This window comes from Cyprinodon variegatus, unplaced genomic scaffold (genome assembly GCF_000732505.1).
Source record: "Cyprinodon variegatus isolate N-32 unplaced genomic scaffold, C_variegatus-1.0 Scaffold217, whole genome shotgun sequence".
Lineage (NCBI taxonomy): Eukaryota > Metazoa > Chordata > Actinopteri > Cyprinodontiformes > Cyprinodontidae > Cyprinodon > Cyprinodon variegatus.
The window spans coordinates 641,686-659,545 of record NW_015150670.1 but is presented as its reverse complement, the minus strand read 5'-3'; the positions used below and the strand labels follow the sequence as shown (position 1 = coordinate 659,545).

Sequence of the window (17,860 nt, the reverse complement as noted above, 5' to 3'; positions counted from 1 at the left end):
CTTGGATTATTTATATTTGGAACATAAAAGACTGGATAAAAGGATCATGGTGGAGCGACGGTTGGCCTGCAGCAACCTCTGGGATCTGAGAAGTTGCTTCAGGTGGGGTATGCATATTTGTGTTTAAATTAGCCTGCCACATCTGTCCCCAATGAAATGTGTTGTTTTAGAGAAACCAGGAAATTTATTTTGAAGCGATAGTACTTATTTTTTAATGCAATATATAATTTTAAACTTTTTGTCTGTTCTGGATTTGACAGATCCGTCTCCTATAAATGTGCTCCAGTCGAAAAAGGGGGTTTAAACAGACATAAGTCAATGCTGTCAACCCATTCCAGTCGATTTTTGTCTGTCTTTGCTTAAAGCAAAAAGAAAGTAGTTCAAAGGAGAATGCTCCCATCTAGTTTGCAGCTCTTAGAGCGAAAAGTTTTGTTCAAAAAAGCATGTACTGTAATTTTTAATAGCCCTCAAAGACCTAAACCATTTGCCTAAAGCAAGATTTTTTTGCACATATCTGTCTGAAATTCCTTTAAGTAATGGATATAGACCAGCTTATTTATCAAAAATAAATAGCCTTTGGGTAGGCTTTTTGTTAACAAAAACAAATAAAGGTTGTATAGTTTAGGCAGAAAATGTTTAACTGTTGCTGAAGTTTTAATTTGAAATCATATATTTTCAAAAATAATAATTTGGCTTTCCAGAGTTTTTCTATTTAACACATCTGTGTATGTATCATTCTCTTCTTTTTAAAGATGATTTGAATAAATAAATCTTTAAGTATTTAAAAATGCAGAAAGAAATTTTTACTGAAATAACCTAAGGGCTTGTGCGTCATCTAGTGGACAAACTTAGGTATGACATGCCCTGCTACCAAGGACTACTGATCATTGTATTAGAGGGTAGGAGAACTCTACTGCACTGCCTGCAGCTGGTAAAAGCTCCCTGCTCGGATGCTAACAGGTAACAAGTGACATGAGCACAATACCCCCATATTGTGACCTCGTACTGGCAGCCAGTTGCAGAAGAATTTATTTCAAAACATTAATTCAATTCCAAGAATAAATTTAAGGTCAGACTGTCTGTTGCTTTTAACTAATACTAGGAATTTGCTTGGGACTTGAGGAGACAGAGTCTTTTTATGTGTTTTATTGTAAGTAAATCAGGTGGTGTGCGTCTTATTTTTTATTTTTTTTTAAACTGCATTATGTTATTAACTTTTGGTTAGTAAAGAGCTTTAAAGGTTAAGTGATTAAAAGGTTTGATTATTGATTGATTGATTGTTAACTAATGTTTTTTTAAATGACCTCTGCAAAGCTTCCATAAAGTGTCCACAGAGTGGTATGAGACATTTTTTAGACTTTTTCATATAATTTTATTCTTTGCAAGGCAAAGTTCACTGTAGTATATTACAGAGATACACTGTGTGCAGAATTATTAGGCAAATAACCACATCATACTTTTCATACATGTTGTCCTACTCCAAGCTGTATAGGCTTGAAAGCCAACTACCAATTAAGTAAATCAGGTGGTGTGCGTCTATATAATGAGAAGGGGTGTGGCCTAATGACATCAACCCCCTATATAAGGTGTGCTTAATTATAAGGCAACCTCCTTTCCTTTGGGAAAATTGGTCAGAGAAGAGATTTGACAGACTCTGAAAAGTCAAAAATTGTCAGATGTCTTTCAGAGGGGTGCAGCAGTTTGGAAATTGCCAAGCTTTTGAACGGGATCATCACACAATCAAGTGGTTCATGGTAAATAGCCAACAGGGGGCGAGAAGCATGTTGAAAAAAGAAGACGCAAAATAACTCCCCATGAATTGAGAAGGATTAAGCATGAAGCTGCCAGGAAGCCATTAGCTGCCATATTTCAGAACTGCAACATGTCTGGAGTGCCGAGAAGCACAAGATGCTCAATGCTCAGGGACCTGGCCAAGGTAAGAAAAGCCGAAAAAAGGCCACCTTTGAACAAGACACACAAAACAAAACGTCATGATTGGGCAAAGAAATATCTGAAAACTGATTTCTCCAAGGTGTTTTATGTCTGATGAAATGAGAGTAAGTCTTGATGGGCCAGATGGATGGGCACCAGGCTGGATCAGTAAAGGGCAGCAAGTTCCTTATCGACTCAGACGCCAGCAAGGTAGAGGTGGGGCTGGTATCATCAAAGATGAGCTTGTGGGACCTTTTTGGGTTGATGATGGAGTCAAGATCAACTCCCAGACCTACTGCCAGTTTCTGGAAGACCCCTTCTTCAAAACAGTGGTACAAGAAGTTACCGCCTTCATTCAAGAAAAACATGATATTCATGCAGGACAATGCTCCGTCACACGCATCAAAATACACCACAGCGTGGCTGGCCAGAAAGTCTAAAAGGAGAAAAAATGACATAGCTCCCTTGATCTGAACCACATCGAGAACCTGTGGTCCTTCATGAAATGTGAGATCTACAGGGAGAGAAAACAGTCCACCTCTCTGAACAGTGTCTGGGAGGCTGTGGTGGCTGCTGCACGCAATGTGGATCGTAAACAGATCAAGACACTGACAAAATCTATGGATGGAAGGCTTTTGAGCGTCACTGTGAAGAAAGTTTTTTTTTTGTTTGTTTTTGAATGTCGCAAATGTTTATTTCTGAAATTTGAGTTGTTATATTTGTTTATTACATTGCCTAATAATTCTGCACAGTAATATTTACCTGCACATACAGACATCCTCATAAAATGGCCAAATCTAAAAAAAAAAAAAAACACCTTCCACAAATATGAAACTTTGATATTAAGGAGTCTTTTGTGTTGATTGAGAACACAATTGTGGCCTAATAATAAAAATAATCACCAAAAATACAACTTGCCTATTAATTCTGCACACAGTGTATATACTGTATGCAGAACTGTATGCAGGTGAAAGTCCCCAGTCATTCCGAAGAATATAAAAATCTTTTTCGATGGATAGATGGATGGATGGAAGTTTCAGGAAGCAGTTTCAGGATCGTCAACAGGCAGAATCATTCGAGAGTCCGAAGACAGGTCAGGCAAATAGATCAGAACAGGAACAGGCAGACTCGGAGGTCCAGAACGGGTCAGGATCAGAAAATCAGAAAACACTATGACTCGCTAGAAGACTCACCAAAGGCTCGAATAATCTGGCACATTAATGACTGGAAGAAGGCAGGTTGAATAGAGACTGGAGCAGGCGAAACAGAAAAGCAAAAATTACAAACTGGGTGGAACAAGGCAGGTGAATGGAATGAACAATCAAGCCAGTCATCAGCACCAAGATCATTACATAAAAACTATTATAAAGCAGAATAGTGAACATTTCTAACTGGTTGGAGCCTATTCAAAGTTAGGTTGCTGTTTTGGCTAAATTATGAGACACCATGTATTTGCCATAATTTTAACATATCAAAATATAAGATTTATTCATTTAGCAAATGAATGAATTTTTCAATTTACTTATAACTGAAAATTTAAAAGATGTTTTCCACTACATGTGCTTTGATTGCCTCCTTTTTGCCTGCACTGTGAAATAATAGCTTTATATCCCTCTATGATGCTTTGAGTTCATGGTTCTCAAATTATGGTATAGGGTACACCAATGCTGGCATTACCAGAGATGGATACTTCCCACAAAGCTATAAAAAGAGATGTGTACATACTTCAAGAACATTTTACAACATCTTTGTGCTTTGTTTTGTTTACCTATCATTCAGATCTGAATCCTGGCAATGACCTCTACCGACTTCACCAGAGATACCCAATCATGTACTTGTTAAAAAAAAAAGGCTACTGAAGTACTGAGAGAGTATTGGTTACATTTGATTTAGTATTTTAAAATGATAGTGCCATGAACTCAACAATGGCGCATCATTACGGCAGTTCCTGATACACCACACGTAACTTTGAGTCCCAGCCTGAAGTCCTTTGCTGCTTGTCTTTCTCCTCCTTCTTCACCCCATTTTCTGTCAGTCCACTTTAAAAATCAAAGGTCAGCAGAGCCACAGAAAAAATAAAGTAAAAATATCAGACAGACAATTTTTAAACTACTGTGCAAAGTCTGGTATTTTTAAAGAATGAAATAACAAAAGCAGTTAGCTGGTGAAGATTCTCAGTCATCCAGGTCATAGTCATTCCAAAATAAGAATATTGAAGACAATCTACTGGACTTTGTTTCCAAGTTTGAAGATGTTTCGCTTGGTTGAATAGGCAAGGCCCATTGCTGTCCTGTATGCTATCATCGCAGCCCCAGCCACTGGACAGGAGAGCAGAGGACCTCGCCTATTCAGCCAGGCCAAAAATGTCCTTTAATGACCGACCTTTCGGACACTTAGACAGGTATGGGGCATTGCTGGCTAACAAAAGAAGCCTAATGACCCCCATCCCAAAGGGACGGAGCCCTTTGTCTTTTTTAATTTGCATGTTTAAAAAAACAACAACAACAAAAAACAAGGCTTTGTTGGGCTATTGTATAAAACCTCAAATGCTATTCCTGACATTTTGAATTGAGAAAGCTTCCTGGATGGGAAGCAAAATGTCAACAAATTTGGAAATAAAGTCCAATAGATTGTTTTTAATAATTCTTTTTTTTTTTAACAAAAGCAGTTAAACAATTACAAAACAACAAATTCAAAAAGAAGAAACAGCTGAAGAAAACCTTTGTGCAATGTAAAACTTATGAAGCCAATACTTACAATAGGTAATGTATAGATGTTAGGACAGGATAAGGTACTTCCAGGAAAGTATAGATTAGCCTATCGCGTTTACTGTATCTTCACTGGATCTCCAAATGAAACACCCCAAAAATTTAACTCAAGAGTAACCANAAAAAAAAGGCTACTGAAGTACTGAGAGAGTATTGGTTACATTTGATTTAGTATTTTAAAATGATAGTGCCATGAACTCAACAATGGCACATCATTACGGCATGTGAACAGTGTAGAAAAGACCTCAGTTCCTGATACACCACACGTAACTTCGAGTCCCAGCCTGAAGTCCATTGTTGCTTGTCTTTCTTCTCCTTCTTCACCCCATTTTCTGTCAGTCCACTTTAAAAATCAAAGGTCAGCATAAAGTAAAAATATCAGACAGACAATTTTTAAACTACTGTGCAAAGTCTGGTATTTTTAAAGAATGAAATAACAAAAGCAGTTAGCTGGTGAAGATTCTCAGTCATCCAGGTCATAGTCATTCCAAAATAAGAATATTGAAGACAATCTACTGGACTTTATTTCCAAGTTTGAAGATGTTTCGCTTGGTTGAATAGGCAAGGCCCATTGCTGTCCTGTATGCTATCATCGCAGCCCCAGCCACTGGACAGGAGAGCAGAGGACCTCGCCTATTCAGCCAGGCCAAAAATGTCCTTTAATGACCGACCTTTCGGACACTTAGACAGGTATGGGGCATTGCAGGCTAACAAAAGAAGCCTAATGACCCCCATCCCAAAGGGACGGAGCCCTTTGTCTTTTTTAATTTGCATGTTTAAAAAAACAACAACAACAAAAAACAAGGCTTTGTTGGGCTATTGTATAAAACCTCAAATGCTATTCCTGACATTTTGAATTGAGAAAGCTTCCTGGATGGGAAGCAAAATGTCAACAAATTTGGAAATAAAGTCCAATAGATTGTTTTTAATAATTCTTTTTTTTTTTAACAAAAGCAGTTAAACAATTACACAACAACAAATTCAAGAAGAAGAAACAGCTGAAGAAAACCTTTGTGCAATGTAAAACTTATGAAGCCAATACTTACAATAGGTAATGTATAGATGTTAGAACAGGATAAGGTACTTCCAGGAAAGTATAGATTAGCCTATCGCGTTTACTGTATCTTCACTGGATCTCCAAATGAAACACCCCAAAAATTTAACTCAAGAGTAACCATAATAGTTACTACCATCTATGAACTTCGTCATGTTGGAAGTTGAAGATTGAGGGGAAATTGCCAAACAATGTGCTCAATGATATATATATTTTTTCCATTTTATACTTTTAAGCATCATAAAAAAAATGGAGTACTCCATAAAAAAAATACAGTGTGTTAGAAATGCAAATTATGTTGTTAACTTGCTGAATGTAAAGAAGCCTGTAGATAGAATTGTTGAGAAACCTGCAGAAACTCCACATGGTATCCTAACTTTACGAGAACTTCTTGTAAATGTATCCAAAGCAATGGCCTCTTTGCAAAAAAAATAAAATAAAAAATACATGATCTAAAAGGATTCTTTAAGCAAACACACAGTTCAGATTAATTACATTTTTTTCTCTTTTTTGTTTCCTGTTTTTAAGACAATATTAAGAATGCAAATGTCCCAAACTGTTTGTAAAAAGGTTTTACATGTCCAGAAGCATTCTAGTACTTAGAAGCAAAATATTTGAGAGTTACTCATTATAAAAAACTCTAAGAAACCACTGTTGACAATGATTCGACATACATAACATATATAAATATCTGATTTAATGTACTTTCACTTTAACATCTGAGTGAAAGTTTGTTTTAATCATTTTATAGTTTTGATTAGCTGTCAGAGTTTATGAAACCTGTTTAGAGTGATGAGGACAACAGAGAGGATCATCGGGGCTCCTCTTCCCTCCATTAAGTACACGTCATCCCAGTGCTGCCTGTCCCGAGCCTGTAACAGCGACCCGTCACACCCCCAGCATGGACTGTCCTCAGGGAAGAGGCTTTACAGCATCCGCTGCAGGTCCAACAGTTTCTGCAACAGCTTTTTCTACTCTAACATCAGACTGTTGAACCATTAAACTCTAAACTGGACTCTGCATTACATTTGCAACATTATTTTGGACTCCCAACATGCTGAACATTTATAATCCTTCTAAATAGGAAACAACTCATAAATGTTCTACTGCATTTTACAGCATATTTATTTTGCTTTGCACCTAATCTTTCCATATCAATGCCTTTTGCACCATTATTTTTAAACTGGTTTCTTTTCTCCCACACTGTTTACATATTGATCACTGCTACACTTTATAAGTGGTAATGTTCATTTCACTGTTCTAAACTGTTCATTTCATTGTTGTGATCTGTATGCAACAGAATTTCATTTTGTATACACTCTGTTCATACAAAATGACAATAAAGTTTGTCTAAGTGTTTATTTCTATTGAGTCAATCCAAAAATAATGTTGCCGTAAGACATTTTACAAAAAATGTTTTTTTTTTTGTAAAAAGTATCTAAGTTATGCACCAATCCTTTTATCAAGTCTGCATATGTTAATAGCTAAAATTAAACATCTCATTTAGCAGAAAAAAAATAAAAAAAAACTTCAGCAAAACCTTTTTACTTCACCAGCAATCTACAGCAATCAGCTGTGGCTTTAGCAGGAGAAAAAAACATAAAGCACTAAACCAGAGCTACTTTCCACTTTAAAGATAAACTAATAACCCTCTCCTTTATGCTCTACATTTTTCTGCTTGTCCTCTTATTACTGTTTCTTGACTCTCCTCAATTTAGTGATTTATTTTTACACCTATTTGGAGCTATGTTCTAAATTCTGATACAACACAGAGAAAATATTAATTTGCTGCTTTGTTCCCTGTTAAAACTGGACCATGGATGGTTATTATTGGCAAACTGGAAGTTAATCTTTTTGAGCCTTCGGGAAAGTAAATTTCTGCAGCTTAATAAAGAGCTGCCTTAGCTGCCAATATAAAAAGGATTTATGGGTATGATGTGAATCAGATGGGAACTTGTCAAAGTTCCAGGTTCATCTGAAAGTATTTTCCTGTACTGGAAGAACTTATCCACCCTAAAAGATCAGCATGTGTTCAAGCTCGAAACGACAGAAAGATGCAGTTAGAGTTGCAAACGTAAATAGAACAATCAAGAAAGCAGGTATTATTGTCAAATGTTATTTTTAATATTTCATTCAAACCAGTAAAAATATCGGTAGTCTTAAACAAGTCATTGGTCTGTTGGTGAGCTCTTCACTTCTTGCCCTTCTTGTCGTGGTGCAAAGCATAATGCTTTTCACAGGCGATTGTCAGTCCAGCGACGAAAGGAACAAATTCTTCAAAGTCGAGCTCATCGTCCTTGTTCTGGTCTAAGTCTTTAATGATGCGTTCCACAGTGTCAGGGTTTTTCTGGGTCTGAAAAAAACAGGAGAGGAGCAAGAAATGACATGCAGCCACTGATTCATGATGACAGGGCTGAGTACTGATGGGAGACAAAAGATCCTTACCTTTAGGAAGTTGGGCAACTCGGCCTCCATAAGTTTCTTAAGTTCCTTCTTACTCAGGGTGGTCTTATTGCCTCCTTCCTTGGCGTAATGGTGGAACACCGTAATCATAGACTCCATGGATTTCTCCAACTCAGTCATGGCTGCAGCACAGATATCTGAAAGGAGGGGAAAAAAAGGGGAGGGGTGGGTGGAATTTCAGTTTTCTGAACTTATATGAGAGTAAAAATCCAGCTGGAAAGAAAATGAATCAAACCTGCTGGAGTAACTTTAGACCTAACATAGCATGTCTTTAAAACTACATTCTGAATTAAAAGGGAGGTTGTAATCGCTCAGCAGGATCTAGTGTTTTCTCTTAAACCAACAAATGCTTCAGTGAGGATGTGGGTGTTGGTTCCACTGGCACTCAAAGCAAATTCTTTAGGGTCGACATCATTTCTGGCCAAAAAGAAAAACTTCAACTTTTTTACCGTTCTTTAAACTTTTCTTCCTCTTTCATTATTTCACATTCTTTCAAAGGAAACAATAAAAACAGATCTTAATCATAGAAGAAAGATCAAAACCTGAGAATGCTGATTTTTTGAGAGCAAGTACTAGATACTGAACACCCTAAGTGATGTACCAAAAGAGACTAAACCAGGAAAAAAGACAGTGATCCAGACCTTTATATGTGGAAATAATTATTAGAACCTTACCAGAGCAGGATGGAGCAGACACGTTGCAGTGCAGAGTGTTTGAGGTTACTGATAGTTTAAACAAGGATTTACAGTCATCCAGGAAACGCCCAACATGATGAGGAGGGAGAGGGAGGGGATACGGGAGGCAGGGAGTGGAAAAATTTTAGGAAGCACCATCCCTGTTCAAGTTTTTCCACCCAAATGTAACAGCAGAAAAACAAAGTCCATAATACAACTGTTTAACTAAATCTGTTTTCATAAAGAAAATAAGGGACGGTGTCTCTTTAAAACAGCCTCATCATCATTTCTCAAGGTGAAATAAAACATGATAACCTAAAGAAAAATATACACACGTTTTTGAGGTAAATAATTTTAGATCATAATCCTCTTTGTTTTTAGGTTTAGAAGGAGTTCAAGTAAGCTCCATTTTTTTTTTTTTTTTTGCCAAGAAAAATTTGAAAAGTGTGGAATTTCTTTGCTTTTTCACACTTTATGGTGGTAGATTATGTAAAAAAACTGTGGAACAATCCTATATTTTTTTTCTTAGTTCTTTTTTTTAGGTTTTTACAGCACTTGTGGCTTGTTTTTTGTACAGTGGACTGACAGGAAAGTGGGTTTGAGAGAGATGGGGGAGACACAAGCGGCAAAGGATCACAAATCGGTTTTGAACACGGGTTGGCCACATCGTGGACTACGGCCTCTGTACATGGGTCGTGCTCGCTAACCAATGCTCCATCGTAGCATGCCTATTTCACAAACAAATTTCAGGTTGCAGATAGTTAACAAAGACAACACAAACACTTTTTGAGTATTTTCCTTAATGTGCTCCAGGTTGGGGCTTTTATGCCACTTTAGGTGATAAGATGGAAAATGGAGCTCCTGTAAACAACAAGCATGTTAAAGAAACACCTGACGTGTTCAGCAAGGTGATAAAAATCAACTATATGGCTAACAAACAAAAATATGTATAGAAGAAAACCAACAGTGCACACCAGCTTGAACACACGGTCACTACACTGTGAAAGACAGTGGTGGCATCATCATCATCGGAAGTGATTCCTTGACAGTAAAATGGGTCAATCTGGACACAGTGCTGAGTAGTAAATAACTTGCTCCCATGAAAAGAACCTGAAGGGAAGTTCCGAGGCACAGCCGCTATCAGGGGGACCTCACTTCCATATTCAAGGGATAGATGTCTTCGAATGCAGCTTTAGGTCTCTAAAGCTACATCCTAAGACATCCATCCATCCACCTTCTCCTGCTTACTCTTTCAGGGTTGTGGGTCACTTAGGATCATTTGACTTAGTAATACTATCTATATATTTTTTGTAACTGCTGAGACATATTGTTTTTCAGCTTTTCTGAAATTGAAAAGTTCACGTTTATTCAGAATCTCATAGAATCAATTATGTGTTTCTCTCCACAAGCTTCTCCAAACTGTTTGCTGGAATTCTAGCATATTTCTGCTGATGGAACTTTAGCCCACTTCATACAAACCTTTTCATTCTGCCCAAAGGATAATTATGGAAACGGAAGCATGGTTTTGTTAAAGGTCACTCTAAAACATTGACTTTAATGACCAAAAGCAAAATATGTAATTTTTTACCCAATCTGATAGAATGAATAGCAGCATTGACATTTGAAAGACCCAGTTGAGCTTAACCTGTGTCCCTTGCTAAAGCCTGGAGATAATAAATTCATTACTGATGAATTGCAATCATTTATTTCTGTTTATTTTATTAACCCTGGAACCCACATATAGAAAATCAATGTCCCAATGTTTAAAATTAAAGCAAAAGTACAATCTATATCTTGTTAACCTAGGTTAAGCACTTTTGACACCTTATAGAGTTCAAGAATGGCTTTAATTATACAACAGCTGAAGCTCATTTCCAGCAAATGTCAATGTATGATGGCATTTCAAAGCTCCAGCAGCAGTCCATTCCTTCGGCACTCAAACTCATATTTGGATTTACAAATCTTTTTCATATTTGTAAATACTAATATTTATACAATTTTATACACTTTTAAAGGGAATATTGGCTTTTCTATTCACTGCAATCATCAAAACCAAATAATCAAAATATGTTTCATGTTTAATAAATAGATATTTCACTTATTAACTTACATGCAAGACTTTCATTTTGCTATGAGGAAAAAAACCAACACATTCCTTCAAATCCCTCCTTGCTAGACTAACAAATTCCTAACTGAATAGTCTTGTTCAAACATTTCTGAGGCATGTGGCCTTTATCTGCCATTGGTAGAGGCAGAAGATGCCTGCAGAGAGGGAGTCTTACATGTTCTAAAGTTTGCACATTGACCTGCTGAGCCTCCTGAACGCCCAACCCAAGCTCTACCCACATACTAGAAATGCTCAGAGAGAAAGTCAACACTTTGGAAGTTTTTCACAATGTTTAATTACAAAATATGAGAGAAAAAAGCAGCTTTATGTACTGCTAAATGAAGAGAAAATGTGACAGGATGTAAGAATCTCTTTTCAGCCGCCAGTGCTTGGAAAACCGGGATGAATGGAATGTAGGGATCTGTTTGAAGATTTATTATAAGGCCTTTCCTTTGACCTTTAGTATTTATTCATTTTGTTTGAAAACTTGCACCAAGTTTTGACTGTTTTACTGGGAACTTTCTTTATGTTGATCAGTTCTTTCTTTTGCCTTTGCTGGTAGCCTTGGCAGGTGTTACAACCGGAACAGCTGCTTGGTAGAGGGCGGCAGATATCTTGTTGATGTAATACAAGGCAAACAGGGAGAAGATCAGGCTGAGAGGAGAAAATGACAAAGTATTAGGGGGCAAGTAGTAAAAAACAAAAAAAGGTAATATGAAGATGCACTGTTGTGCAGAAGAGCCACTTACCAGGTGGTGACACAGACACGATGCACCAGACCAGAGGCAAACAGGGAGAGAAACAGGCACAGGAGGACTGAAAGCAAAAGCAAAGAGTATGTTTAATGTAATCATCACATACACCCTCTTTTATACGTTATTATGCATGAAAAGATAGTGGGGAAAAAAAAATAAAAAATCAATTTAAATTTATTTAAATAAGTGAAATATAAATCCAGCTGGAAGGGAAAACATGACATTTTAACTATGTCATCACTTACTCTCAGGAAAGATCTTGGCCTGAAATCCTTTTCCAAACATCAGGTTTTCTAGATTGTTGAATGCCTAGAAAGGAAGTTAAGGCGCAAAACTTCACATAATTGGTGCACTTATATGACCCTGACAAGCACATCAATTTTATGACAACCAGAAGTTTCCAAAATAATTTCCACGTAATTTAAACTTGGGTGAAACTCTTTCATACTTTGTTTCATCCAAAGGATACAGTGAGGGAGCAGATAAAAAGAACCGAGCCCAGGAACCCTCCGAGGATGGTGAGCCACTCTGTGGATCCCAGCTGTTTGCTGAACATCTGCATCCCCGCAAAAACCAGCAATGAAAGCAGACTGGAAAGCACCAGAGAAGTGCCTGTGTTCACCGCTTTAAAGGAAAGGAAACAGATTAGGAAAGAATAGAACTCATAATCATTGAGTTTAAAGAAAAAATTTTGGAGGAGCAGATGTTATTGCTTTTCTCTGTCGGCAGAAAAACAGCTGTTGACTGCAGCACCTTCCATTTAAGGGTCTTTGGTGAATTTTACAGAAAGCTTCCAGTTTCCAGCTGATAGCTGGCATCTCGGGCCAGATTTGTATTTGTTTCACTTGACCTATATACAAATGACCAAATATCATTAGACAACTATAGTTAGTTGAGTTTTGTTAACTAGTTATCAAACCTACTCCATTTAACAGCATTATTTAATAAACCAATATGAGCTGGTGCTGTGATGCTAAAATAGCTAAAACATCAAATACATTTCCAACTATACAGTCAGTTCAACTTTGAGTAACTTTTATTAACAAGCCAGAATTTGTTTGAGCTTATATGACAGGTGTCTCCCAGATGATGATTAAATGATATAAAAAATGTTTTACTTAGAAATACATATTTCTTGGTTTTTATTTACATTTGAACCAAAAGTGGTCTGTCCAAAAACGCTCATACACCTTTCAAAGATTAATAGAAAAAAAAATAATAAAAAAATAGAAAAGCTGCTGCCCAGCTTTTTGCACATCTGTACTATTTTTTCCTGGTTGTTTCTCTTGGAGCTCCAACTCGTTTAGAGCAGAAGGTCTCCATGCCATCACCCTGATCTTTGGTTCCCTTCACACATTCTAAATTGAATTCAAGTCACAACTCTTGCTTGGATGCTGAAAAACCTCAATGTTTTCTGTCACCTCTCAACCAATTTTGCTACACGTTTTGGTTCGTTGCTGTCCTGAAATATCCACCGGTGCCAAGGCATTGCTCTTTTTCTGTTGGACCATTTATTGTGATAGAATGCTGAAAAACATCCCTGAAAGATGGGTTCCAAGCACCATGATTGATAGTGGGTGTGGTTATTTTTTGGGTTCACGGCTTTTCTTTTTATGTCAAAGGATTGTGGAGGACCAAGAGAGTCAAAAACAGCAATTTGAGATATAACATTGAAGTCATACAATTAAAAGTCCAATTCAAAAAGTGTTTTCAAATTAAATGTTTTAAATTGACTTGAAATTTAAAATGTGTAAATTCTATAATATGTCGACAGTCTACATTTTTACTCTTGCATTATCAAATCCTATTTGCAGTAGCATTTTCTTGTTACTGCAGCCCCTCCATTTACCTTTTCCATGACAAAAACCACTGAAAACCAATCATAAGCAGATGTAAGCAGCTCTCCTATTGGCGTTTCTTGTTCCTGACACACTTGGTTCAAAAGGTTAATAAAATAAGAAAAAAATAAACGAATACGTGCAAAACGTATTTAAAAATGCAAGGTGAAAAATCAAAATGGAATAAGGAATTACCTTTTTAAATGTGTGATTAGGAAAGGTATTTAGAACCAGATTTATGATCTGTGTTTTATATCTCCATTTCGAAATATCATTATAAAATCCATTTTCAAATAGCAGTATTTACTAATGGATTAATAATAAGGGAAGAAGGGGATGGATATTCTGATTTTATCATTGTATCGCCCGAAAAACCAAAGTTTAATTTTAATTTGAAAGCTCTTCTTTAGGCCACGTCACTGTTCTCACATAGAGGTTTCCGACGTTTAAACCAAATCATGAACATCAGCAGCAAACTCGATCATTTTAACAACTCTGTGTACAGTGTTCACACAGCAAATATACTCTATTTCTTCTACAAAAGCATACTTTAATTTAATCAAATGAATAATTTCCGCTTTTACAATAGCTACTCACGTTAGCTCAATAAAAGCATGGGCTACCTTTACAGTGGGACCATATAATCTAAGAAAACCTAATAATCTAACACATGTATGAAACCGCTTTGCAGATTAGACTCAAAAATACATACCCATGATTTGAAGTTTATTATAAACTCTTTGGCTGAAAGAGGAGTAATTTGAAGTGCCCTCGCAAAGCCAGATAATTTAGCCGGAACCAAAAATGACCCGGAATGGAAAAACCTGAGGGACCGATGGGCGGAGCCAAACCATAACTTCTTCCTCTTTTCTATTATGGCGGATCGCAAGCAACTTTAAGGTTCATACCGCCACCTACTGTACATGAGTGCGTAGCAACATTACATAAAAAAAAAAAAATCTGTTTTTACATTTTTTATTCTGTAGATAAATGAATAATGCTTTCCTTAATCTGTGAATATCCTTTATATTTCCTTCATTTCCCGATATTCCTTTAAGACTCCATTCTTTGCCTCTCCTTTCAACCATCCTTCTCAATTTATCCCTTTCATGTTCATATGTTTTACAGTTCATCAATACATGTTCTACGTTCTTTTTTTCCACACCCTTCACATTTATCTCTATTTTTTCGCCTATTCAATATAAATTGTCATTTAAATAGGTATGACCCACTCTTAATCTGATTATTATTACTTCTTCCTTGTGTTTCTCTCATTAATAATTCTATTTAATACTGATTTTTGTACCTTATATAATCATCTTCCTTTCTTATCTTGGTTTCATCTCTTTTACCATTTTTCTATTTCTTTACTCTTAATAAGTGATTCACCTTCCCCTTTCCTTTTTCCCAAAAGGAATTGTAATTGTTATTGTTCCCTGTAAAGCTCTTTTTGCTAATATATCTGCCTTTTCATTGCCTTTTACACCTTCATGTGCTGGAACCCAACATAAACAAATATCAATGCCACCCCTATATAATCTAAATAGACTGTGCTGGATTTCTAAAACTAAATCTTTTCTATCATTTCCTTCTCCCTGAATACTTTCTAAAACTGCTTTGGATTCTGTCCACACCACCATCCTGTCTGGTCTAACCTCCTCTACCCATTGTAAGCTTAGTATTACTCGATCATAACTGCAACATCTCAACGATTTTATGTTGGCCAAACAGTTTATTATGGCTAAACTTTACTCCGTTTTTATTACCTAGCCTTAATGTCACACTAGACAGATAATAGTTGTTAAAAGAAGGTTGATGAGGCTGAAAACTTCCTGCAACTATCCAATGTAAGATAGAAGGAAGCGTATAGAAGTTGAACGTAATTTCTTGACCAGAGATCGTGTATTATGCATCCACAGGCGTAACTTTCTGAAGGACTGTGTGGACATGTCCCCACCAATTATTTTCGCTTTTTTTCCCCTCCGCTTATGTACTTTAGCCAAAGGTAACAGAGTTGGGTGCAGCTATCTGTGTTCAGAGTATTTTGAGTCAGTTACAGGTTGAAATTAACCCATGTTTTCTTATTGTACAAACAGAATCAGACTGTAGATCTTATACATATCTTGAAAATTTGTTTCTGGCATTATTATATTACTAAATAGGTTCAAAAATCTTTTTTAAATAGAGCTCACAGAGAAGTTGGGAGAGCTGCAGATTTAAAGGTGAAACAGATTTACTGGGATATGAAACATGAAATGAAATATATCTCCAAGTTTACCAGAAAGTTTACAAGAAAAAAAAAATGATATATTTAAAATGCAGCATATCCATATTTTTTTGGATTGATGGAATTGAAAATGTACTTCTAGGGAAGCATGATTTATCGATTTTGGTATCGGAATCAGCTTTTATTTATTTATTTTTATATACATTAATGTCTTTGGGCCCTATATATGTAATGCATTAAAAGGCATCTCTCTATCTATCTATAAATATAAATATCTGTGTATTATGGTTCTCTTGTGTTCTCAACAGCAGGAAAGCATTCAATAAATATATGTTTGAGCTCATTTATGGAAAATACAAAAACCTAATGAAAGCGTTCAGGTTTAGTAACTGTAGGTCCATCAGCCCCCACCCAAGTGTCCCCACCAATTTTCATCACAAAGTTACACCCTTGTATGCATCAGACTTTTAAGTCCTAAGATATTATATGGATTCCATATAATACTTTAATGTAGTTGAAAAGAAAGTGCACTGAAAATAATTACTTTAGATTTTATTAAAAATAGAAAAATACAAAAACAGGTTATGTAACATACAAAGGTTTAAAAAAAGCAACTATTTTTAATACTTCAGTCTAAATAATTATTTTCAGACCATTACTGTATATGTCACATATCCTCTGCCAGCTTGACTCAAAACAGAACTAATGCTGTCAAAAACAAAACAAAAGCAACACTTTTTAATGTCCCATCGTTTTTATAAGGGTTTCTTCTTCAGTCCAAAAACTGCTATGAACAGAAGAACCTCCACGAAGGCTGGTAGGACACTGTAAACAAGACAAGGACATCAATATGATTAAAACCATTGTAGTATCACAGGGCTTATGAACATTCAAACCTTTACTCCAAAGGAAATATTTACATCACACCAGCTTAAAGGCACACCAACCTGCAGCAGGCAAAGATCACCCAATATGTCCAGCATTCCCACTTTTCAAACACAAAGAAGGACAAGGACACAGATGCGCTGCAATGGGCAGCCAATGCTTGAGGAAAACATACGTCAGGGAAAAAAAATCTCTTCTTCAAACAGAACTATAACACTAACCTGCAGAATGCAAGGATCCACCAGTAGATGTCACACTCCCACTGCTCAAAGAGAAAGAAAAGGAGAGCCACTGAGGCACTGGCATGGACTCCTGTTGCTATTGCAGGTGAAGTGCCAAATATAAGCAACGTGATAGTTATGGATCTCAACTGACTGATTAAAGGAAAGAGTTTTAATCTATATTTGCTGTGCTTAGTAATTCTAAAGAGAGTTAACTTTATTTTACAAATACAAATTTTAACATAAGTCCTAAAGTATTCCTGGTTTTCAAGTTCATAAAGCTGATTACTTTTGCTGTACTGGAGATGTTTATAGACTTTCACATTGTCACTAGCTGCAGCAGATCGAGTTTGTTGAGAGGAAAGAGCAACTGACAGGAGAAACCTTCTGAAAAATAGATATACTGATAAGTATAAATTTTATGCTTGATAAATAAAACAGAGTCACATCAGAGTAAAGGATACAAAGAAGACTTTGGCTGGAGTTGAACATGGACACTCCTGAAAAGAAACCAGCCAGCTCTATTGCAAACAGACCTAGGGTGACTCCCAGTGCCACCAACAACCTGAAAAAAAGATCAGAATATTGATGGGTGTGTATTTAATGCTGTTAAATATGTCTGTATAACTGTTACCTACTTTTTGTCCTCAGTTTCATACTCCTCTTGGGTAAAATCCAAAGGTAAACAAGCTTTCACATTATTTTCCTGTAATGAAAACATTATAAATCAAATGCCCATTTCTCAAATATACTAGATATTTGGATATGATTGGAACAATAACGTCTCTCTGATCTCTAAATGACTGATGGTCAATATGTAGTTCATGTATACAATGGACATTAAAAGGATTTTGTTTATAGAGAGATAGATAGATAGATAGATAGATAGATAGATAGATAGATAGATAGATAGATAGATAGATAGATAGATAGATA

The 17,860-nt window shown here is 36.3% G+C and overlaps 3 protein-coding genes across 4 annotated transcripts in view; all 3 read right to left on the bottom strand.

Annotated features, from left to right (window-relative positions):
• Positions 1 to 7,859: 7,859 nt before the first annotated feature.
• LOC107088405 (protein S100-A1-like) lies at positions 7,860 to 9,042 on the bottom strand. The gene is made up of 3 exons (XM_015380550.1): positions 8,892 to 9,042; positions 8,200 to 8,354; positions 7,860 to 8,107 (listed from the first exon to the last, which is right to left on the bottom strand). Exons 2-3 carry the CDS (start codon positions 8,335 to 8,337, stop codon positions 7,946 to 7,948), a joined length of 300 nt encoding a protein of 99 aa, XP_015236036.1. The 5' UTR covers positions 8,338 to 8,354; positions 8,892 to 9,042; the 3' UTR covers positions 7,860 to 7,945.
• Positions 9,043 to 11,090: 2,048 nt separating this feature from the next.
• On the bottom strand, positions 11,091 to 14,440 carry krtcap2 (keratinocyte associated protein 2). The gene is made up of 5 exons (XM_015380540.1): positions 14,304 to 14,440; positions 12,223 to 12,377; positions 11,999 to 12,062; positions 11,748 to 11,814; positions 11,091 to 11,652 (listed from the first exon to the last, which is right to left on the bottom strand). The coding sequence occupies exons 1-5, from the start codon at positions 14,305 to 14,307 to the stop codon at positions 11,532 to 11,534; spliced, it is 411 nt and encodes a 136-aa protein (XP_015236026.1). The 5' UTR covers positions 14,308 to 14,440; the 3' UTR covers positions 11,091 to 11,531.
• Positions 14,441 to 16,336: 1,896 nt separating this feature from the next.
• The window catches only part of tmem107 (transmembrane protein 107), a 2,791-nt gene continuing 1,267 nt past the window's right edge, over positions 16,337 to 17,860 (bottom strand). The window contains exons 3-6 of one of the 2 annotated variants that reach the window (XM_015380547.1): positions 17,563 to 17,630; positions 17,389 to 17,489; positions 16,766 to 16,862; positions 16,337 to 16,643 (exon numbers count right to left, since the gene is read on the bottom strand). In XM_015380547.1, the coding sequence (XP_015236033.1) occupies positions 16,574 to 16,643; positions 16,766 to 16,862; positions 17,389 to 17,489; positions 17,563 to 17,630 (336 nt within the window). In that variant the 3' untranslated portion in view covers positions 16,337 to 16,573. Of the gene's footprint in view, positions 16,644 to 16,765; positions 16,863 to 16,924; positions 17,022 to 17,388; positions 17,490 to 17,562; positions 17,631 to 17,860 lie in introns of both variants that reach the window. The other variant, XM_015380546.1, reaches the window with a different exon arrangement.